Source organism: Amblyomma mixtum, chromosome 1 (genome assembly GCF_055824585.1).
Source record: "Amblyomma mixtum isolate Tamu chromosome 1, ASM5582458v1, whole genome shotgun sequence".
Taxonomy (NCBI): Eukaryota; Metazoa; Arthropoda; class Arachnida; order Ixodida; family Ixodidae; genus Amblyomma; species Amblyomma mixtum.
The window spans coordinates 237,273,054-237,297,637 of record NC_143012.1 but is presented as its reverse complement, the minus strand read 5'-3'; the positions used below and the strand labels follow the sequence as shown (position 1 = coordinate 237,297,637).

The window sequence follows — 24,584 nt, the reverse complement described above, 5'->3', positions numbered from 1 at the left end:
CTTTACCGCAGCTAGTACTTAGCGGATTGTTATCTTTTTTGCGTACAGGAATAACCTGTTGATAGCTAATCTACTGAGATGATCCGGATTATGTTGTGTATAGAAAGTAGGCCAGTATCGGATTGTATCATAGACAACTTACTTTAATAATACTTTAATAATCACCGTGTGGATGATGCAGCTTAGAGAGTTACTTTCCATGTTTTTGCGTCTTCATAGCGGTAAATAACGCACACCTGTGTTGCCAAGGGATATCACAAGTGTGTGCAGAAGTCGCATTCGGTTGTGGCAAAAAGAAAAAAAAAAGGCCATTGTTTCCTTAGTTCTGCCATGCTTGGGACTGCGGAAAGAAGTAATGGAGTAATCCTTTTAGCGGGAATATTTGGCTATCTGTTTTTCTTTTTTCGAGGCAGACGTTTTTATTCGGAAACCGATTTAATTTCCATCCCGGAGTAACTTGGTAGCAGAAGAACCCGCTACACTTAGCAAATTTGTGACAAAAGCTTTTCCAACAAGCACTGCTTAAAAGCGTATTTTAGACCGCTCTTTGGAAAGATCGTCTATAGTGATGAACTTGCGTCAAATGTACCTCGTAAGACGTATGTTAACCGAGAACTTTAGCATAGCTGAGACGTGCTAGAGTGGACGTAAACTGGATTACCGAACGCCTTCTGCGCATGCGCCGTGGCCCTATAATTGGGCCCGCTTCTGTCACGGTGGTGGAAAACATTTATTTACACATGCACTACTGGAGGTATTGCATGAGCTGACCCAGAGGGGGCCAGCCCTTACAAGTACTAGGTGGAGGTCCCTAGTTCGGGACCCCAGTGGCGTCGGCCGCCGCCCGGGCTCGCGCGACCAAGGCCCGTTGGGCCTGCAGGTCAGAGCAGCCGAGCAGGGTCGCCTCCCAGTCCTCCCGGGTTGGGTTGGGGTGAGGGGGGATAGCAGGGTTGGAGGGGCAGGCCCACACCATGTGGTAGATGTCCGAAGACTTCTCCGCACAGTGCGGACAGCTGCCCGAGAAAGAAGGGTCGAAGTGTTTGAGAGCTGCCGGGCACAGCAAAGTATTGGTATACAGGCGAAGCAAAAGCCGCTCCTCCACCTTTGAGAGACCTTTACACGGGGCGTGCGCAGAGGGCGTCCGGTAATCCGGGACATACACTAGTATGTCTTCGCTATGCTTAAAACTCTCTAATAAAGCCGCCCAGAGACTGGGACGCAGGCAGAAAACGACATTTTATTTATTTATTTATTGGATGGGCAATACATGTACTATTTCCGAGCTGTTTTCTTGATTTCATCAGGCAAAATGAGGCCCATTCTAAAAGCTCCAAACAAATGTTCTCATAGTTCTCATCGCTGTCCAGTATGGTTAAATGCTTTGACAGAGCCGTAGTAAACAGGAAACATTTGGTTCAGGTCAAGGCAAACTTCTTAAATTATAGAACAACGGGTAAAACTTGTGGCGGCGGATGAACGAGAGCAAGAACGCACGTCAAAGTAGTGACTTTCGGAGGCAGAAGTATTAACTAGGCTAGCTCCAATTTACAAGCAAGCCCGAGCTGCAAGTTCGCCTCAGTGTCTCAGTAACGTGCCACACGACGAGTAGTGGGGGGCGCGGGTGACATTCATGTTCTTAGTGGATATGAAGGTGCAACAGCGTGGACGGGGCGCCAGTGAAAGCAGTGATCGTAGCGCGAAACAGACGAAGACGAAAGCAGGAGGAGCGTAAAAGACAGGACAGTGCAGTGCCTGTCCTGTATGTTCGTCCTGCTTTCGGCTTCGTCTTTCTCGCGCTGTGTTTACTCTGTACCGGGAATCGCAACCAACTGGCCCAGACAACCGCGCTATTTCAACTAAGGGAGGGAATTGAATTAAAGGCTGATTCACTGAGCGGCGGTCAGTGCGCGTCACTGTATGGGTACAAACCGTAGAGGCCCCTATAGTTTCGTATTTGAAGCTTTTGCAAGGGACCACTGACTTTTCCTTCTGCCTGAATTGAAAGTCACGTTCGTTCGTGTGCACTTGGAGGTATATTTCAAACACAGCGTTTATCGTTCGTTACGTGAGAGAGGAGTTTTAATACGGGAGAAACCTCATCGGGAAAAACAAATGTGTCGTCGGTTGTGAAATTCACCCATTAGTTGGAGGCCAGTGACGTCACCATACCGGATAATTCCCATTGGCCAGAGGGAATCGACGTCATTAGACCGAATAATTCTCATTGGTTGGAGGGAAGTGACGTCACCAGACCAGACGGATAGGAAATGACGTCACTTCCGGCAGCGGCATCAACATCTTGTAATGCTACCGCACTACCAACACATAAGGTATTGAGGTGTCCCTGTGAATTTTTTCTTCTTTTCCGCAGTCCGCTGATGGTGGCCACTCAGAAGGTGACCAGCATTGCGTTCAACCTGCACGACGGACTCTCGGAGAAAAGAGACATCATCCTGCACCCCGAGCAGAGAAGGCAGATGATCAGGTGAGCACCGCGCCTAACATTGCGCGTACTGCGCTATGTTCCCAAGAAGAAGCGTTGACAACGTGTGCCCTTGCTTCCTCTGTCAAGCTTTGTTTCTAGCTCCAAGCTGTGCTTTGAGTTGGTGGTGGTAGCAGGTAGAACAAAAGGGCTGTTACTGAGTGATTATAAATAGAATTTCTCGCTGTTATAATTAACCTCTCCTGCCCTGGTAATTAAGGCGTCGCTGGTGGTTACGTCATCTAACTCTGTCACTGTGCATAAGATCTTTGAAAAGTGATGTCAGTGACATGAAAGTGACACCAGAGTGAATCTGAGCTTTTACTTCTGATAACTTCTCCCTCTCTTTGAGGGCAATACCCGTAAAACGCTTTTCGCGATATGCATTACAGTCGGGGGAGGGGGATGGACAGATGTACAAAACGTAGCATTGCACCTTCTTCCTCGTGGCTTTTTGAAAGCCGCCCTATTATGGACGTGGTACGAGAATCTGTCTTAAAACTGTCGAAAAAGTTCGACCAGTACAGCTGGGCTTCAGTGGTACAGTCAACCCACAGGATCACTTTCGAGTCGCAACAAAAGCTATTCGATTGCATTGTCACAGTAAAGTTTGTCTTGTGTCGCCGTGATGCTTTGTCCCGCGATTCTGTAAACTCGTAACGAGCCATGCTTCGAAGTGGAAACGGGGAAATACAGAGCGGAAGGATGACACAGACTGCGCAGTGCAATTCTTTGCACTGCACAGGCGAGCCAGAGTTGTCGGGGTGTCGGGTGGGTGAAGGCTATACCACCTCAGTGAATTTTCGTACGAAACGTACGCTGTTGATTTGTACCTCCGAAACTGCTGACACGCGACTGACAGACCGCCTAGCGTATTAAAACGACGGCGCTAAAGGTATACGCTAAAGAGGAATCTGAACTCGAATTTTTAGCGTGGGAACTCGATCTGTACGTTCCGAGGATTCTTAGAAACTTCGAATTATTATCCTATGCGGCCGATTCCCCCAATTTAAATCGGATTGAATGTTCCTGCCTTTTTTGAACTCAACGCTGAAGGTAGGCGGAGTGAACTAATGCGTAGAGTGCCTTTCAGGCAACAGCGTGGCGGCTTCGCTTTTGCTTTTATTTTGTTCGTAGGTTTTCGTCAATAAATAGATACATTCAGAGACTACATAGCTGCAAATTAGGCCCGCGGAAATAAAAAATACGCGCGGACTCTGCTTTCGCCGATCACTACGTATCACTCCGCCGATGGCAGAGCGGCAAGCTGACACGGGACTGGCTGAAAGCCACTCCACGCGTTGGTTGACTCCTCCTACCGTCAGCGGTGAGTTAAAAAAAAAAAAAAAAGGCGGGAGCCGGGACGTTTAATCCGATTTAAATTTCAAAATTTCAAAAATTTCAGAAAGGGGGTGGCCACCTGCCACCTAGGTTACGTCACTTTGTGACGTGATCACAACCTGCCCACTGTAGCAGGAGGCAGTTAAATTAATGATTGCTTGCGCGAGGTTGCTCCAACCTCGGTCTCACAATCCCAAGTGGCTTTGTGTTGGAAGAGCCATGCCGGGGAAATGGCGCATCGCTTAACCGCTGCACCACTGCGGCAGGAGTGATATGAGGACTCTCAGCGATCTATGAATCTAAAGTAGAGAATTACCTTCTGCATATGTGGGAATTAACTCATTAACACTATGTCATCGGCGGAGCTTTAGTGTTCCCCCAAGTTTTTTTTTTTTTTTTTGCATCCGTCTCGAAACTGCGACGCAAGAATAGATCGAAGCATGACTCCACTGCACCTGCACGAGCCATCAGCATCATCTGAGTTGAGGGCACGATGGTTAAAGGTCTTTCCCATTCACATCCAGTTATTATTGTGAAAGCATTATTCCAGTTATTAATGTGAAAGTCATCAAAGGCTGGAAAATACGAAATGTTAAACAGTAATAGTCAGTTACTAGTACACACAACTGAACCAACTACAAACGAATATGATAAAAATGCAATGGAATTAAGAGTAGAATTGGAATAGAATTGCAACAGAATTACAACTTCTTTCGCATTACTCGCGGCTAAGTTCCTCAAGTGTTCCCGGTACTGATTGCTCCAGCTGGTCGTGCTGCGACTAGAAAAAAGAAAGATAAGCGTGCGTTGCTTTGCATCCTGGTTGCAGTTGAACGCAGGGGCTACTGTGCTGTCGTTTCGTGCCCAGATTAGGAACAGGTGCGTCGAGGCAACAAATGCGAGCGAGAAACAAATGTATCTGCCTGATGGGCTGGCGTTAACGAGGGGGCTTCCTTGAAAGGTTTACTGCTCGTTCAGCTGTGGCCCCCTTATCTACTCCGCCGTCGTCGGAAATAGCGCGCTCTGACGCGAGTCACGCTGTTTTCGACTGGACTCTGCTCTTGCTTCAGCTGCCGGTGCAATTGCTGGCGCCACTGGGAACAGATGTATACGGCTGACCCGATGCACAGCATGCCCCGACGCTCGAGTTCTGTCATTCGCGTTGAGAGTTCGCCGTGGCGAACGCGGACAGATGATTGCGACGCAGTTTACCGTCTATCTTCTTTTTTTGTCCCCGCGAACTTAGCAAAGTGATGCTCGGTTGCTGACATCTGACAGCCCTTATAAAAACGGTCTATAGACAGTCTATAGACTTCTTATTGACTCTATTGACTTCCTATAGATATTGCTTCTTGTCTATTCATAGTCTATAGACTTTCTATAGAGAAATGTCTACTAGAAGTATATGGCCATAAATCTATAGATTGTCTATAGACTGTCTATGGCATTTGTATTGCCTATAAACTGTTCTCTAGGATTTGCCTATAGCCAGTCTATAGACTTTATAGACAGAAGTCTATAGACACTCTAAACTGTCTAAAACTTTTTTTGTAAGGGAGGTATTGACGGAGGTCGGTGCTAGCCGACTGGCTGTGTTGCTGCTACGCAGTTCACAGGGTCACAGCTGGATTCATCTTCCTGTGACAGATAACGGGCCGTGGTGTTCGACTGCCGAGGACGATGTGGCGAGTTCGAATCCCGGCCGCGGCGGCCGTATTCGCGTCAAAGGAGCGCAGGCAGTCGAAATTGGCGTGGAGTCTTTCACTACGCAGCGAGTTTTTTCTTTCCCTGCTTTCAATTAATCCCCCAGTTCAGCCCTTCTCTCACGGGCGGTTCGGGTGTCCACCCTCGGTTATCCACTTGTCCTGCCAAATTGCCTTTCCTTTTAGCACTATTAAAAAAAAAATTGGCTGTGGTTTTGCTCTGATTCAACCTGGAGTGGTTTCACTATTGGCGGCTAGGCGCGCCTTCCGAACCGCGTCGTTCTTACGCCGCTTATCGAAGCGTATCGCACGCTCTTCCTCCGTCTTCTCGGCTCGCCGCCTCCTTTTGGTTTCGTTCCAACGCCGAGCCCTGGCTTCTTTCAGAGCCGCCGAGCTCAGCGGCTCAGCTCGTCCTCTCCTCCGCGCTCCATATTTGCCCCGGCAGCTCCGCCGAGCCGCCGCCTACTTATTCAGCTGCGACACCTCTCCCCCTCTCCTCCTCCCCCCCACCACTCGACACAGCGCATGCGCACAGCTGTAGCAGCTCGGTTTCGTCACCGCGCCGCGCCGCCGGCAGCAGCAGTTGCTCCGCACGGCGTGACCAACCCACGTGACCAACGGCGCCGCCACGGAGCTCATGGGGTGCCACGCTGAAGGCTCGAATAGCTGGCGTAGTGTAGCTATCGCTACAAAAGCGAAACTATAGACAGCACAGCAGAAGTACAACGATGACGGGAGCTGCGGCTTTAACACCATTATGTTAGAAAGAGGCAAACTGCTCAGTAATCTGTTCCGACATCAGAACTGTATCCCTGCCGTGAGAAAAGCGGGTTTCGCGTCGCCGTCGTAGTAGCTGTAGTAGTAGTATGTCGTAGTCGTTGGCGTATCCGGTGGTTGCGTTGCCATGGGAGCCATTCGGAGTGTGGTTACTGTGGAAGGAGGAGTGTATCACCTGAGTAGAGGAATGCGTAACCGGTGGGTGGTTATCACCGGAACCATTCGGAGGAATCCGCAGCTGAAGGGTGGGTCATTCACGTGTCAGTAGTTTAGGTGGTACTAATCAACAGCATACCTTGCATAGGAGTACAGTCTTGCAGTGTTTTTGAAGGACTATGGTAGGAAGGTACCCGGAGGGTGGCTACCACGGAAATTGTCCCAGAAGGAGGAGGGCATGGCGATAGCATAAGGCGCAAGCGGAGGGTGGTTGCCACGTTAGCCGCCCGGAGGGTAACTGGAAAGAAGGGGAGGGTTACAGTAGAAGGAGGAGGGTATGGCGAGAGGGTACGAATGTAGCACTGTCCATCTGCGGCGCCTGCTGCGAAACGTTCCGCCCGAGGAGAGGATCATCGGTGGCCATGGAGCGGAAGGTTGAGAGGAGAAAAACGAGTATGTGACGAGTATGTATGTAACTAAACAGAGCGCTCTACAGCTATACAGACATGAAGTCGATCGCATATTCTCTGCATCAACATATCGTAAAATATAGATACCTCACCAACTGTCGCTTTACATAGTGGTAACCGCCCTGTCAATTTTTTATAGGTTAGTATTTTTCACTGAAAAATAGGCGTTAGTTATATTAACATGCAGCGCAGCAAAAGGTAGCAAAATGTGTGGAGTATTGAATTTCAAACAGAAATAATGGGTAGTAATGGGATGTTTTTGATCAAATTCGCTTCCGGCTACAAAAAAATATGCGTACTGCCTTATAGAAAGATGCTATTTCTTGGAAGCGTACCAAAACCGCGACAGCTGTAAGGGCCCCGTTGTCGAGAAAATACGGTGCCGGCGTTGTGAGCGAAAAATCACGGGCACGGCTCTGGCAGGCGGTTCCACGGAAAGAAACCTAGGAGGCAGGCGGGCCACCTAGATCATGTGACCTTGCGGCGGCGTCACAACCTGGCCACCGTAAAGTGAGCAAAGTGCCCATCTTGGCAGATGGCAGTTAAATTAATGATTGGTCGCTCGGGAAGATCAACCTGGGAAGCACAAGGCCCAACGCTGGGAGCACCTGCCGTCGCAGGGCAGTGGCGCATCGCTTAACTACTGCATGCACCACTGTTCCAGGAGGGGCATGGGGACTCCCAGGGATCTATGAATGCAGAGTATGACATTCTGCGTATTTGAGAACTAACTCAGTGCACTATCGCGTTATACTTAAGTCGGAGCTTATGTGTGGTGTACTACAGTCGTACGCTTCTGTTCAGTGCACTGCTACCGAAACCGAAGTCACGCGCTCGCTGCTTACAGGGGAAGAAAGCCCTTTGTTCTCTGTGTTTCTCATCTTTCGCGCTCGCCTCGCCCGTCTCCTGTTCTAACTGAGGCTCAGTCCGGAAGCGACGCTCAAATGAACCACTCGCCTTTTTCCATTGTGCGCCTTCTTTACATAACGGCGGAAGCACATCGACTCTTTCTTTGTGATGGACATTTAAACAGTAAATGGTAAATTGCAATGCAAAATAAATGTAAAACACAAAAACTCGTGAGACAACGGCAAAACTTCGAAAGATATGCGATTGTCATGAAAGAAAAACAATTGGCTGTTATGCGTCAGATGCAGAAAATGTTTCGAATGTTCCTTCAAGAGAAAAGTATACAACAGCTGTATATTGCCGGTACTCACCTATGGGACAGAAAAGTGGAGGCTAACAAAGAGGTTCAGCTTAAGTTAACGCAGCGAGCTATGGAAAGAAGAATGATAGGTGTTACGTTAAGAGATCGGAAGCGGGCGGAGTGGGTGAGAGAACAAACGCGGGTTAATGACATCCTAGTCGAAATCAAGAGGAAGTAGTGGGCTTGGGCAGAACATGTAATGCAAATGCAAGATAACCGCTGGTCCTCGAGGGTAACGGAGTGGATACCAAGAGAAGGCAGGGGGCGGCAGAAAGTTAGATGGGCGGATGAGATTGAGAAGTTTGCGGGGATACGGCGACCGCAGCTGGCAAAGAACAGGGTTAATTGGAGTGGCATGGGGGAGAGGCCTTTGCCCTGCAGTGGGCGTAGTCAGGCTGATGATGGTGATGATGAAAGGCTATGCATAAAACATTTTTTTTTACTTCAGTAATGTTTTCACCTACAAAAGAAACCCTTCACTAGACAAGGCTGAAGTGGCGAAACAGGTTCGTAGTACTGGAGGACAGACATCCAGCATGACGAGGAGAGCAGTGAAATTCCTGCTAGACATTAACCTGGGAATTAACCTGGGAAAACAGGCTGGCATCGCTTGCGTAGCCAGCTTATTTTCGCCAGGCTGGAGTCACGGTGGAGGCGCAGTCGTAGGGGCTTAACGGTGGCCCTGTAAATGAGCAAGGCATCGAACGACGCGCCTGTCCACGCTCGTCCTTTTTTATGGGTCATCGGCTTTAGCTCAAGGTTGCTTGCTCTGGACAAGAACCCAGGCATATATATTCGTGTTGACTGTGTTGGTATTGCCTCGCTTGAGAAATACAGCCGAGAACATAGCCTTATCTCGTTATCTATTTGGGTTCACTGTACTGCGTGATCCCAGGATTGGTGGAGCGGGGGGGGGGGGGGGGGGAGGATCTTTTCTCGGGCATAAAAATAGTCTTTGAAGCGATAACGGGAACAAATCTATGGCACATGATATAGACGCATGGCGAATAATTGCCGTAATACTGCGAACTTTCCTCAAACCGGGAACAGGCAGAGAACAATGCTTCCCGGTAGGCATAAGTTCTCAACTGGCTTTATGAGGCGGTCATCGTTCCAGCCAAAAACCAGACTATAGGTATATGACATTACCCTGAGACTCACAACTACTGTTAGGAGTTAAAAATATATATCTCTCGAGCCGGCAAAAAATAAATCACGACGCCGAAGTCGTTTGCAAGCGTGCTTGGCTATCAGGGAGTGTGCCATTCTTGCTCAGAAAAAATTCACACCGCACTCTTCGGTCTTGCACCAAAATTCGCCGTTTTTTAGGGTCACTGGGCACGGTAAGAAAACAGTTAATTCAAGGATGGAGTTAGCACCTGCCCGAAATAGTTTGATCAGTTTCCCGCGTTTCTTTGCGTCTTTTTTTGCTGTTGCTTATTCTATACGTGTTTCAAATAAATTGAGTGCGCATTTTGTGCGTGATGATAAATAGGCGTAGCAGCCAATTGCAGTTATATACCGGACACTCAGTCCCAAACGACCGCTACGTGCTCCTGTTATAAGTGAGGCGGTTTTCAGGGCGGCTTTCAGGTTGTTTTTTAGGGTAGCAAGTGGATTTCGAAAGTGGGGAAGGGACGGGAAGGGTGCCAAACTGTTTCTCTCCCTCTTGTGTGATCACATAGATTATAGTTGAAGCGACGGCAGAGTGACGATTGTTTTGCTCACTGATTGTCTCACACGATTATTCTGGGAAGAGCTCCATGCCCGTCAGTATTTCTATCGCTTAGATAATGACGATGGCGACGACATTATTGATAAAAAGCTCAATAATAACATTAACAATGGCAGGATATTAGGAAGCTTGGGCCATTGCCGGTTGCAATCGCTTTTTGATTAGGTTCGCATTGGTTCTGCCCTGGTAAAAACTTCGCTCAAGTAGCACGAACTGATAGTGGCGGTAAAAGGAGGGCGGAGGGGTGGGGGGGGGGAGATTAAAGCTGGGAGTTTGTTTCTTTTCAGCTTTTTTTTTTGTACTGGCGAACAAGCACGGACAGGGGAGGTTTCCGCCCATTAAATGATTTCTTTCAGGCCCTTGATATCCCACTTACTGTTCCTTTTTTTTCTTTTTTTTTTGTTTGCTGAACTCTGCTGAAGCACTGCCTAGTATTTGCGATGGCGACTGGTCGTCCGGATATTTTAGTTCGATCGATCCGCGGAGTCGTGTATAGGCTGTCGACCGTCGCTACAAAGCGGTGGCCTCGTTTCGGACCGTCAGGCCATCGCATGTGATGCCGAGAGAGGACAGTGTGCGCTGCGGTGGCTCAACTCCACTTACGCACCGCCCTCTGCTAACTGGCAGCCTTGGCCTGCTAACGCCCAGCCGGGACCCTAGCAGCGATGCCGCCCCGAATGACCAAACAACGGCTCTTAATTTCTCCGGGGTGGGGCGTATGTGGAGTTGGTGGTTCGTAGTGCTGTTCTCATTTTACAATCGGTTCCAGCTGGCCTCTACGTTGCGTCCGAAATTTCTCCGCTTTCCGCAAATGAATTTTATCGAGGCCTTGGCGAGGAGTGGGCTGAAAGTGATAAGTGCGCTGTATTTGTGGTATTTATTTATTTATTTATTCATGCTGTCAGCTTATGCAAAGACAGGAGTTGCGTTTGTTGAACAGTATAAAACACAATGCAAAGCAACAATGTACAATCAGACATGGGGCAATTCAGTGCATAGCACTTAGGGTAAAAAGCACAACATAACAAAAACTCATCAGAACTGGTTTCCTTCAAACCATTCACAAACGAAAGCCACGCAAGGGTGCGGACTGCCTTTAGTAGCGTAGATTTGTACCTACACTTTATTTTAATTAAGAGACGGGGGTTAGTCATTTCGGTAACTGGAAAACTTGGTGAGCACGGCAGTGTGCTGCACCGGAGAAATGCTAAAGCATTTTCGTTTGAACGTCAGCGACATTTTTTTCCAACTTATCGTTGTCACGTGACAATTATCACGTGACCAGTGGATGACGTCAGCAATTTTTTTCGCAACTCATCGTTGGCTAACATCAGTACATATCCTCAACACACTTTACCGTCGTACACGCTACAACGTGTTCACCCCCAATGCCGGCGGCATTATTTTTTGTAGCGAGAGCTACACTACGCCTGCTCTTCGAGCCTTCAGCGTGGCGCCCCTTGAGTTCCGTGGCGACACCGTGGCCTTGAGCCGGTTTGTCACGTGGTGCGGAGCAGCTGCTGCTGCCGGCGGCGCGGTGGCGAAACCGAGCTGCAACAGCTGTGCGCATGCGCCGTGTCAAGTGGGGGGGGGGGGGGAGGGAGGAGTGGAGAGCAGGAGAGCGCTTTCTCTCGCGTCACTCCAGGTTTAACCAGAGCTAAACCACAGCCAATTTTTTTGTAGGAGGTCACGTGAGAGGTACGACTTCCTGTGGACACATTTTACGGGCAACTTCCGGTGACTGATTTTTCTTCGCATGAGGCGTATAATGCTTTAGCATTAATAACGTGCGTGCACTGTGAAAACAAATATTTCCGCTATCAAGGGGCCGGCTTGTGAATTCTGTTTTTTCTTGCGCATGCGCTCTTTGCAGCCGGCTCCCGAGCCCGCTGGAATTCTACAGCTACATCCTCCACTACCAAACGCTCATGTGCGGACCGCTGGTGTTCTTCAACGACTACCTGGACTTCATCCGGGGAAGGCAGTTCCTGAGGCACAGCGTCCGTACTGGCGTGCGTATATGCACTTGTGTATCTGCGAAAAATTTGGCCGGAAAAGGAGGGTGGAGGGGGTCAAAAGAACCGGCGCACATTCCGTTCTTGTTGCGTTAGGCTTTGCAAGGCTATTGATGGAGCGCTGGTTTGCATCCTACTTCTGTACCAGGCGGAGGATTATTGGAGAATGAAGAACGCACGTATTGCGCATGAAGCTAGTTTGTTTCGTGTACCGGTATCGAGGCGGGCTGAGGTCGCGCGGTACGGATATGCTACATGACCTAAAATCGCCGGTCGCCTCTTTGTCATTGTGAGCGGCCCTGCGAGTCAAGACAGCAATGCGTAATGCAACATTCGACCACCAGGTGTGCTGGCGAGAAACGGCGCTGCACTGCATGCGAATGGGCTTCGACTGTGCCGACTTCAGCTCCACCATGTGGTCAGTTTTCTGGCTTTTTCGGTTCTCCCGCGCAGCACTCAAATCATTTCAGCGCTTTAACCTGGCCTGCTATGCGAAAACAAAACGTCGCTGCATGTCCTGGCTTGCAGACCGAATGCATAGATGTCGCTACGTCATTCAGCCTAATGACATTGTAAGAACTAAAGGATAATTGGATTGATTCTACGCAACCCCGACCTCTCGGGTCCCCGAGACGTCTCTTCAGCGTTGGTGGTGTTTCGTCTTATGGCTTAAGATGACGACATGAAGAAAGTGCCATTAGTACAAGAAAGTTTCGGCGACAGTCCTTCACAGGAGCATTAAGCTGCTAGTTTCTCCACAGGCTTGCATATTGTTACGTACACGCCCAGTCAGGCTCCGTAGCACTGCGGGTAGACTCACAGCAGATGATGTCATCTTCTTGATTAACCGGGACGGGCAGCCGGGAATTGTCGTCCCTTTGCAAGATCTTTTCAAGAAGAAGCAAGTGCTTTTGAAACAAGGGCGTTTAAATAGACGTTAGTGCAGAAGTTCGCCCGGTAACGGTGAAATTCTACCGATGTGTGTAATCGCGGGTGAGTGGCACTCTGCCAAAATAGTGCGTAGAGGTAGGGACTCTAATTTTTCGTTTCCTGCCTTGAATTATTTATAATGACAGCGCTCACGCGACCTTCATATTTTCTTCTATTGCTGCAGTTACGAGGGAACCCCACGCATATTACGGAACCGTCGCCAAATGTAAGTGACCTGGCATAATTTTATCCTGCGTGTTCTTTTACGTGGGAGGTGCCTATTGCTATGTTGTGCACATCTTTTATCCGTTGACGTTTTTGCGCATTGTTTTCTGTAAGTTATTCTAAATCCTGTTCGAAGTCAGCGTATTGTTGTTTTCTTGGCGAGTACTCGAATCAAACACCTCATCCATAAAACCTCGCTCTTTCTGCAGTGGGAGACGGCTCGGAAGTTATTCATCAGTTTTCTGAGTGCCCTCAGCATCGTTTACCTGCTGTCTGCCTACCCTATCGAAATTATCACAAGTAAGTGAAAGAAAGGTGTTGCTTTATTCCAGCGTGAATAAGCGCATTTTTTCAACGGGAAATTCTTTATGAACGCAATTTCTTTAATATTTCCTAAGATTTCACCATAACATTCAAAATAACCGCAGATCTCCTCTCAGCAGGCATGCATGTTTTTCCTTTTAACGTTTACTGTCGTCAAAAACGTTCCCCATTGGTTTTTTCTATGGCAGTCCTAACTACTCAGATGCGAGCGATGGACGAAATTTAAGACAAAGATTTTGCTACGTATCGGTAGAATGGACCATTACCTTAAATATTTCCATAACAGTGCCCTAAAACATTGCACAGCTTCCTCACAATTAAAACTGATGTCCAGGAATCTTGAACTTGGCAGTGTTTCAGCTCGCTAAGCTTGCTGTGTTGATACATCAAAATCGCAAGTTTTTTGGTTGCCTCACGTGGAACGCTCTTGGAGAGGCACAAACTTTTTGTGCCCCTTGGCTATGCGCCTTTTTCGTAATGTTAATCGGTGGCTGTTAATGTTTGCGGTGACGCAAAACTGTGCGGTCTACGACACTGCGGGTCGCACGTGGTTCTGTGCCACGCTCGCTGAAAGTTGTTTTCTGTACGCGAACTGTTGCGTGTGATTGCCCCAGGGTACTTCGTACGACCCCCTATAAGATGTACTCTGCAACCCTGAGCTCCGAGTAGTAAACCAGCACGTGCGTAATATTTACTTGTTTCGTATTTAGAATGTGTATACCGAAAACGTTATGATAGCCAATACTCTTCAGTTTGAGGAGTAACTGTGTGAGTGATGATTTTTTTGTTCTCTTTTCTTTCAGAGGATGAATTTCTCCACAAGAGAAACAGGTTGTCGCAAATGCTGTACATCATCTGGGCTACCTCGCTACACCGGCATCGGTACTACCATGCCTGGATTCTAGGTACACAGGTGATTTCTCGCGAGCCCACATTAAATGCGACTCTCATGGTGTGCTGACTTGAATCAGATACCGCTTGTTGAAAACGTCGAACTGAGTTGACTTTGCAAGACTTCTTTCGCTACTCTGTGTCTCTCTGAACTGAGAGCTTCTCAGATTTCTAATATATTTTTAATGAAACTCCGGTCATGAATCGCTTTCTGACAGTTGTACTTCACAGATGCTGACGACAAAATGTTTTCGTGAAACTTCCCGCCCCCTTTTGAGCATTTTCATGGCGGCTGAAGCGAAGTAAACACACTGGCGAAATTCGCACCATTTTGAGACAACCGTGAGAGGCTTGCCTGCATCGTGTAGTTAATGTCGTTTTCGTTTTACGGCGATAACTGTTACTGGCTCTGCTTTGCGTAATCTGCGCCGTTCACGGTCACGCTCTTTTCACCGTCACTTACGCTTTCGCCAGCGCAGGCTGACTGTCGCTTTGGTATGCCGCTGGGATCATTAGGAGTCGCTGTGAGGAGTGTGAGCATAGCGGCAACGGCGTACTGAACGTTAGCGGTGACAGCGGTAGCGTATACGCAGAAACCCGCACGATATAAATAAAGCAGTGTTAGAGCCCTGCGAACTTGTCTTCAGAAGCCATCGCGCTGTAGATCAGCCACCACGTGACGTTGGTCGATGCCACGGAATAGGCAGTGCGACATATTTCACTCGCACACTTCCATGGGGGTCGTGCCGTTGTTTCTACTGGCGAGCCGTTGTTTCTACTGATTGGTTTGGTTTATTTGGGTTTAACCTCCCAAAGCGACTGAGGCTATGAGAGACGCCGTAGTGAAGGACTCCGGAAATTTCGACCACCTGGGGTTCTTTAACGTGCACTGACATCGCACAGTACACGGGCCTCTAGGATTTCGCCTCCATCGAAATTCGGCCGCCGCGGCCGGGATCGAACCGGCGTCTTTCGGGCCAGCAGCCGAGCGCCGTAGCCACTGAGCCACCGCGGCGGGTTCATCGAGAAGCGTTCGCGCCATGCACTTCTTATGCCCCCGCCTGTTCCCGCTAAATTAACTGCCATTTTGCATACAGCATGCACTTTACGCAATAGCGCGGTGGTCCGTAAATTAATTTTTAATTACTGTCGCGCTTTGGATCAGAATTGTTTGGTATTACTTTGTTAGTAGCGGCGCATTATGTTTACGCGAATCGCAGTTCTATCGAATACCTGCAACTACTTCTTGAAAGCGCCAAAATTTATATAATTGCCCGAAGCTTCATAAGAATTATAACCTCTCGTCGTGGCCGCGCAGTGTGAGTTGTTTTCTTTCTCTAGTTGACAACACCCCTAACCAGTTATATTGCCTAATCAAAGGTGTTTTTGGTTTCTTCAAAATATACACCGGACATAATTTCAGCTTACCTAAGTGCGCTGAGATCCTGGTGCAGGATGTGTACGATGAAATAGGGAGTGCGCTTGAGAACTTACTCCCATACTCCTTCTTTTTTCCTTTCTCTTTAGAGCGTACGGGCAAGATACGCTCATTCGAAAACATTAAAAAAATATTTTTAAAACCTTTTATTGACAAGCTCCTGGCCGTGCTTGCGCCAGCTTCGCGACGAAAAACTGGTTAGAGGATGTCAAATTTGTTTTAAGCGAAGCACATCCCTCGCCTCAAGGAGCGTGGCGAAAGGCTGTGAGAGAACCGCTGTGAAAATGGGACAACACGGAGTGTTTCAGAGCCCCTCGAGCGTTCGGATATGGCCCCGATTCTTGTGAGCACGCACCTATAGAGTTCTTATGTTGTAGCCCTCGTGCTGCTGTCTTGCGGTTCGGTCCCTTCGCTTTCTGTTTTCCTCCCACACTCTGACAGTGTCCCCCTGTAGCCGATCAAAGGTTGTTTTTGATCGCGTGCTCCCGTATCTCCGGGCTTATCGCGTCGTTGTCACGCGCGTGTGTGTGTATTCGGGCAGGCGCGGCGTCGCGCTTTGAACCGCGTGGCCTACAGGTGCGCGCCGCTACAGTGAGCCCCTCGGATACAAATAAACAAACAGACAGAGGGACATCTCCTGATCGATGACTCATGCGCACTTATGTGTCAGTTTTGTCGTCCGCATAACTTCCAGGTAGCAACGTCTTGCTGGTCAAGTAAAGACTGCTGTTATGAAGCGCACTGTGTGGTTGGATTCATTCCTGGCCGAAAATGGAGTTGGGATGCGGGGCTTTGTCTTTTTCGCGATGAATGCAGCTATCCTGGCGGCTTCGTTTACACTGCAGCGTGGAACTTTAGCGGTAATGCTTCGAGCGTATGTGTACAATTCCCGTGAAAGGTAAACGGAAGGCGTTTCCGCGATTTAATTGTGCTGGCGTATTTGTTAACTGGAAATTCCGCGTTGTTTGCGCCATACCGTGCAACGCATTGGGCAGAGCTTAGCTGAGCTGTTCACCGTTCTTTGGAAGGCGCCATGGAAGGTAGGCAACGTTCAGGTTGCCGAGCCAGCTTCGCCGACTATAGCCCCGTGAGGTTTAGTAAAAAAAAAAAAAAGGCTGCCACCGTCTGCAAGACCAACAGTAACGAGCTTTAAAGTTTCACCTCTATCCACTGTATTGGACCGTGACGTCATCATTGGCACGCGGCAGGTGGTTGTTTCCACAATGCTATTGTAGATGGCGCTGCAAGTCTCAATGCGAAATGTGCTGTTTTCTAGTTGCTGCCACAGATGGCGCTGTGATCTCAGGGTGGTAGCAGACCCCACGAAATCTTGAAGCGTGATGAGCAGGAGCTGACGCTCTTAAAAATTTGCGTTTCTTGCACCAAACGCAACCGCCATTTCGTCGAAAGCCCCGGAAACGCCGAACTCGCACCGCAGACGTGTCACAGATCCGGACAGCGTCGCGTTCCCGTGAGATTAGACGGAGTCGACAAACGCCACTACACCACTACATTGTCTCGGTCATATATCCCTGCATACTACTCGTTGACCCGTCACCACAGTGCAACTGTTGTAAGCACAGCTCTTGGAATCTTGCCGCTAATTGAAGGGTACCAGAAAGGGTGCAGTAGGGTGTGATGGCGGAGCCGCAGCAGTGCTGATTAAAAATCTGGTTACATGCACGGGAGTGCCAGGTTGAAGCAACAACGCGAAAAACGAAGCTACACGAAATATCAAAGCTATGAGGGGCTAAACGTAGGTTATTATTTGAGTAACATGACCGACGGGTCACATGACTGGTGATGGCGTCACTGGCGGATGTTTACAGGATGACGCCATTAAGCGCGGACGACGCGATCTCCCACAAGCATTGAACAGCTGACTCTATAACAGGGATACCTCTTTTTCGACGTGCACAGGTGAAGCCATTTGTAACGCTGCCGGCTTCGGTTTCAACGGCTACACGAGCGATGGAAAGGCACGCTGGAACCTTATCAGCAACGTGGACATCGTTACCATCGAGGTATGCTCCCACTAGTTATGACATACTTGTGTGGCCGGTGCTCTATTATTATTATTTAATTTTTTAATGTGTTTACACCTTGATAACTGTTTCGTTTGGCTTATCGGAAGCCTTACGGCAGGGCACTGTGATGTATGTGCTCGTGTCTCACCGGATATATGTACTCTTCTTTCCGGCGTCTAGGGCCGCAGTCGCCTTTATCGCGTCTCCTAGCAGATGTTGTCTGTAACGCAAGATAATAGCTTTGCTAAAATGGCGGCAGCAGAGCTAAAAAAATTGAAGGGAATTGTCAAGAATTGCTTGCGCACCGGTTAGCTTTCTTCATACACACCTTAAAATACATCGGCTCTCAAGCGCGGATTTGAACAGTAACTGCTACCTCTTTGATGAAGCTTTCGTTTGAGTTGCACGGCTGCAGTGCACCTTTGATGAGTTAAAGAGAAGGTTAGTGCTGCGTACATTATTACGACTGTATGCACAGTCGAGCCCACTTATAACCAACCTGACGGTTACGCGGACAGCGTTCATTGTACCCGAAGTTCGTAGGAAATGTACTTCCCATATTTCTGCAAAAAATATTCAGTCTGACAAAAGTGACGCTTATTTCTATATAAAAGTGAGTTATTGCGCATCTCCTTCTTCAAATAAAATCTTATCGCGGTGCTTTCCAAGCTCACAAGCGCGGTAACGTTCTAGCGCCAAGACCTTGTGGGGTTTATAAATGGGGAGATAAATCCGTTCTCCTCGCTTAACCGCGGCTGACTTAGTTCAAAACCGCGCGGACCCCACCCCGTGGTCGCGAGCGCTACCGAGCGCTCGCCGACCACGGTGGGCCTTGCTCTGCGGGAACAAAGGAACGACACACTGGCTGACACAAACAAGGCATTTATTGCTATAACAACAATAACGCCAGCTAGCAACAAAATACACTGAGGAATCGAGGATGTCCGACTCACCAGCACGGTTACGAGCGAACGTTCGCCCACGGTAGGGCAGGGAAAAGCTCCGAGGCCGGACGGGACGGGGTGGCGGGAGCGTTCCGACCACGAGGCGCCCGTCGACGAAGAGCGGAGCCGCGAGCGAAACGTCCGCGCACTTCCCGGTCCCAGGGAGAAGAGCCGATTTTCCCCCGCGCGCGCGCAGCAAAACGCCATCCGTGGCGCTGGTGTCGCTGCGACGCGAGCGCCCTCCCCTGTTAGTTAAAGTAACCTAACTGAGAATAGTGCGTTGCGGGAAAGCGAACCACGGGGAGGCGAGTGCATCCCCACATCCCCCCTACCTTAAATAGACCCACGCGCCTGCAAGTTACATGCTATGGAGGAGACTCCTGGTCTTCATGCACTTGAGGCAGGTCTTGCAGCGGAGGTCACGCCGACAGCGTCCACGCAGACTTCCGCGGTATTCCGAAGGCGGCATGAAGGCCTCCGCTGGGACGTCTCGCATGGCCCGCGGACTACGTGTCCGCAGGCCCGCGATGAGGAGGGCCGGTTGGAAACTACAGGCCAGGTTTCGGCAGTAGTCGCCAGGGCAACAGCAGCCGGAGGCGGCGAACAGGATACAGGCCGCTCCGTCGCAGCAGGCGGCAGCGAGACGATGTGCACTGGATCTGCAAAATTTCCGAAACACACTCCGCATGTCTTTAAAATCTGCCACTCCCGAGATAACTCGGTCTACCACATATGCACACCCCCTGCCTCTCCCGAGTTAACTCGTTTTGGCTTTTTAACTCACCCCCTGCCGCTCCCGATAATACTCGTGTAAATAAAACTATTCAAACATGTAGCGCCACCTATAGAGAGACTCCGTAAATTCATATATCTTGTAGGGTAAATTTTAAACAACAGATGGTGCGCATGTTTCCACGTCCGAATCACTTCGTTTTGGACTGCGCACAGCAGCCATGATGCTATGTGCCACACTCGTCCGCGCTTTGACGGACGAAGAAATTCAAAACTGCTTGTCAATTCGGAGTCCAATGATAATGAGAACGAGGAAGGAGCCCGCAAAAGTGCCTTGTCGAGTGATGACAGCGATGAAGTCCCCCTGCCACCGAAAAATCCGCGTAAGAAGAGGAAATCCGACAGGCCAGATTGGTGCTGGAAGATTTGAGTCATTACAACTAATATCTATAAGATTATCCTGAATAAACATGTCTACATGTCCTGCAGAGCATTTTAGTGCGTTTCTAGCAAAAAAATTCCAGGAAACTAACATGCAAAAAAAACCCGGCAGGGTGTGTGCAGATGTGAGTAAAAAAACCTGGCAGTGAAAGGGTTAACGTAGGTCACGGGAGGGGAAACGGCGTACACAAGGGCCTCGTGGCTCAATGCTCAACTCGCTAGCAAAACGTGTCGGGCGGCTGTGCAACGCAAAGTTCGAGTGAACAAAGCGCTTTCTTGAGTTGAACGAGACTGCTCAGTTCATGCGAGGTTAAAAAAAACGGGTGGGGCAGCGAAGTGCAACCTGATATGTTTTGCCGCTATAGTAGCGTGTCCCACCAGGCATCGGATCCAGGATCACCGCCGCATTGCCGAAGGAGGAAGGAAACGTGGACCGGAGACGGGGAGTAAGGGAAGTGAAGGAAAAACCTGTATTTACATAGTTACATGATTATTTACATTATTTACATAGAGCGGGACTGAGAATGGCTCTCAGTGGAAGGGGAACGTCTTCGTCAACCGTAGTCGACTGGAGCTAGCAGGCTTTTCTCGGCCACACTCACGGCCGAGTTAAATATCGTTCGGTTTCCCCAGATCCCTGGCTGGGGAATAATGGTCGACGAGCACTGTCCAATCGGATGGACCGAAGGGGACGTTCTTGTTACCACCCACGGCTGGGCAGGTGCGGTTTTTTTTTACTCTCTCGCAGCTGGGTCGATGAGAGGGGGAGATGCTGACTCATCCAGCCCCGCGGGAAAGGAATCTCCCGAAGTCCTCCAGCAGGTGAATGAACTTGCTTCCCCGCCGATTGCCCAGAACGCGAGTCGGGGACACAGAATTCTTCAATTATCCGCCAGCGTGACCGGCGCCGGCACGTCGCCTCTGCTGTGGTCGCTCGGACAATACCTCCGGCGCGTCCCCGGCCTTCGCCGCTATAGTGGTCACCTCCGCTCAAGGAATTTCGCTGGGGTTACTGCTGACAATGGCCCTAGACATTCCTGCTACACTAATCCGCTGAGGCTCGGAGGGGCATTCCAAGCATCCCACTTCCCATGGTCGTCGCGAGGTTGTCGGCCTTGTTGATTGTTCACGGTAGATGCTTGATCGGGCCCACGTGGTCAGAAGTACAGTCACAACAGCTCGTCCGCCGCCCGAAGAGGTCTCGTAGTGGTTGCAGCCAACGCTGCTGCGCGCAGAGACCTGGAGTTGTGTCCGTTCGGTTTTTGGTCACAGCTGGGCCCAAAGGTTCTTCTTGCTTCGTTGACAGCTGTAACGAGCTCAACCAGCAAAGTCCAAAGCCCAACAAGCAGAAAGCGCCAAACCGACTTTAAGAACTGCCAAGCTGTTTTCGGTCAACAAAGTCTCTTTAGAGAAAATGAGCTGTCGCGTGAAATTTACGTCCTCCTCCGAAAGTTTCCAAGTTTGACCAAACCAGAATATACAGAGCTTGTTTAGCCAAAAGGGAAAAATTTTCCTAAAATTTTTGGGGGGGGGGGGGTGCCGTAGCACGGTTTTTGTCACAGAAAGCCACCGCCCGTGAGAGCACAAAGGGAAGGTGGAGCTGCTGAACACACATACAAAACAGAGAAAAAAAAATGATTCCCGCTAAAGCAAAAAACAAAATACAAATTTGCATAGCGGATTATCGTCCGGGGAGTCAGGGGGAAAGCTTCGGCTGAGGCCATCAGCGTTGCCATTACTCGCACCTTTCGGCAACGCATGTGAACTGAGTCCCGCAATGCCAAGCTCCGAAATTTCGCTCTCATTTCGCATAGGAGAGTGATATGAACAAAAGACAAAAAACAAGCATTAAACTCAATATGAGATTATGCGTCATATCCGCCCCTTGCGCGGCCGTGGTCCGACAGCTGCTTTAGCAGATGAGACATTACATAATGCTAGGAATTTCAGCTTGCATTTCTGTACAGGAGAGTTAAATGAACAAAAAAAAACAAGCAATAAACTGAATAGGATTATTCCTCGAAACCGTCTAGAAACAACGTTACGATTAGAGGAATTTACTGGTTCCTATTCTTCAGCCGCCCCCTGCGCGGCCGCGGTCGGATTGCTGCTCTAGCAGGTGCAACAGGACACAAGGCTAGGAATTTCAGCTTGGGACCCTTAACTGTTCCTCGTCCAAGTCTCGCGGTTCTGAAGTTTGGCTGACGCTCAGAAAGCAGAATGCGAGAAGGGAACGAACGAGTGCGAATGCCGTGCCAGCGTATCCGTCTCTCTCGGATTGGGTTCGCGCGTGGCGTTCTCTTGGCTTGTGTTCCCACGGGGCGGGTGCGAACTCTTGAGCACCGAGGTGCCAAATTGGGGCGGCTACGCGGTTCGGATTTCAGTCGAGCAGTCAACAAGAGCCGCACTTTCCCCTTTATTAACTCTTCCCGTTTGGCCACCTCTATACGCTGCCGCTCCGTGGAAACCCTCGCTGTTGGTTTGCGGGGCGCGTCACTAGCCATCGCGGAACCGTCACAGGTTAAGTCGTCGGCGTTCGCCTCATTGTCAGTTTGTGATCCAGCCTGCTCTGGCTCACTACCGTGAGAGTTTATAAGGGTTACAGGGCCACGTTTGCCCTCTTCACCCGCGTGCTCTGCTGGCGCTGCGAATTCTGGAGCCTTCGAACTGGTGAGGACCTGCGCAGCGTTATCTCCAAAACTAAGGCCGTTTTCTTTGGGCAGCATATCCAAGCGATTTGAGAAAATCGAGGGATGCTGCATAGGCAGGTTTTGGGAGACGGCTGCCTCGGTCAGACGCAGCTCGAGCGGGCTCTCGATCGCGACGCGGGCAATAAGTGGGTCGTGTTGGATATTCTTCCTATCCTTATACTGGCGGTACAGCAGGCCAGAACGGAGCTGGAAAGGTATGCTCTTTCGTGACACACCTATGTGACTTTGGTGACTCAAGTTTCGTAGAGTCTGGTCTTTCTCTTGCTCAGCGGTGAACGTTTCTCTGTCCACACAAAGGAGTTCGAGAAAGCCATCCGAGTGGGGTAACACAAGATTGGTATTCAATTCCTCACCTAGCTCCAGCTCATCACTTGCGCCTGATTCGGAAGACTCACTATAGCTTGCACTACTATCGGTGCTCTTTACCCCTGTGCTAGAAGTGAGTAAGTCCTGGGCCGGCTCGTCATTAGGTAGCGCGGAGCCGTCACAGCTTAAATCGCCGGCGTTCGTCTCATCGCAAGTTTGTAACAAAGCCTGCTCTAGCTCATCACCGTGAGAATTTACAGGCTTCGGGCTTACAGGTTGAGGTTTGCCCTCTTCATCCACGTGCTCTGCTGGCGCCGCGACCTCACGAGCCTTCGAAATGGTAAGGACCTGCGCAGCGTTATCTCCAAAACAAAGGCCCTTTTCTTTGGGCAGCATATCCAAGCGATTTGAGAAAATCGAGGGATGCTGCTTAGGCAGGTTTTGGGAGACGGCTGCCCCGGTCAGACGCACCTCGAGCGGGCTCTCGATCGCGACGCGGGCGATGGGCAAAGACACACTAGTTTCATTGGAGCATAACTCGTTTTCGGGTGGTCGGTCGCGAGCGGCTGTCGTTCCCTCATCGTTGAACTGATCATTGTTTCGAGGCAGCGCTGAGGCGCATTCCTCGCTTAGAATAGAACTTGCAGTTGCCGCTTTCAGCGCGCGACTGCTTTCTGGAGGACTACAGTTTTGCGCTGCGCCTACGCCTTTCTGGGTTGCAAGGGAAATCTGCGCGGCATCGCGCTTTTCATCTAACGCCGCGCTCTGGCTTGGAGCGCCACAGTCGCTGTCAGGTGGCAGACAACGACGCTCTGTGCCGCAGATTATCACATCAATTCCCCGACTGCCACTGTTCTTCTGAGCAACTACAATGTGCGTAGCTGACCAAGCGGGGCTCTTTGGCTGGTCGCTGACGCACTGATGGGGGCGCTGCCCGCTGCTATCACTTCGGCTTTTAGACTCGGTCTGTACACGAATTCCGAAGTATCGGAAGAGGGCACTTTTTGCTTTGTCGTAGTTGTTGGCATCCTCATCGGACAGTCGCGCTAATACGGCGCTGACATCGCAAGGAAGGATGGCCAGCAACATCATTGACCATTCGCCCTGATCTAGCTCCTCCTCCGTACATATGTGTTCAAAATTCGCGAGGAAAGTTCTGAAGCTCTCGCCTCTCTGAAAAGTCCGCAACCGATCTCGCGCCCTTCGCCGTCTGAGAAACTGAGTCTTACGTGTGAGCTCCTGCTGCTCTCGTTCACGTAGTTCCTCGAGCTCAGCGCGGCTCTTACGGCATTGCTCCTGCCATTCTTTATCAACCCTGTCGGCCTTCTCCTTGCGTTCTTTTTCAACTCTGTCGGCCTCCTCGTTAGCGTTCCTGATTCCCTCCTGAATGACTTCCCAGGTCTCCAAAATTTTGTCTCCCTCCTCCTTAGCACCACATTCCTTAATAGCCTCAATCAGCTGCGGCTTTCTGTGACTTTTCCTGGCCTCAATACCCAGCTTTTCACACAGCAACATCAACTCTGGCTTCTTTAGCTTGCTCAAATCCATGGCAATTCCCGAACGAGGACTTTCAAAAATAAGCTGCTACGTGAAATGCTTAAGCGAGCACGTGCAGAAAAACAATCTACAGGTAGTGATAAATTTCCAGAGTTATCAAGCCTGGCAGATTCTCAAAGAAAGTCAAGCGCTCACCACTGCTGAAGCCAGGACCAAGCGTGGAAGATCC

At 49.8% G+C, this 24,584-nt stretch overlaps 1 protein-coding gene across 2 annotated transcripts in view; it reads left to right on the top strand.

Annotated features, from left to right (window-relative positions):
• Positions 1–24,584, top strand: part of oys (lysophospholipid acyltransferase 6) — a 65,077-nt gene that overhangs the window by 17,961 nt on the left and 22,532 nt on the right. For both annotated transcript variants that reach the window (XM_089565174.1, XM_089565175.1), the window contains 6 exons: positions 2,372–2,485; positions 11,748–11,886; positions 13,004–13,045; positions 13,254–13,344; positions 14,172–14,273; positions 17,618–17,721. In XM_089565174.1, coding sequence (XP_089421300.1) covers positions 2,372–2,485; positions 11,748–11,886; positions 13,004–13,045; positions 13,254–13,344; positions 14,172–14,273; positions 17,618–17,721 — 592 coding nt within the window. The remainder of the gene's footprint in view (positions 1–2,371; positions 2,486–11,747; positions 11,887–13,003; positions 13,046–13,253; positions 13,345–14,171; positions 14,274–17,617; positions 17,722–24,584) is intronic.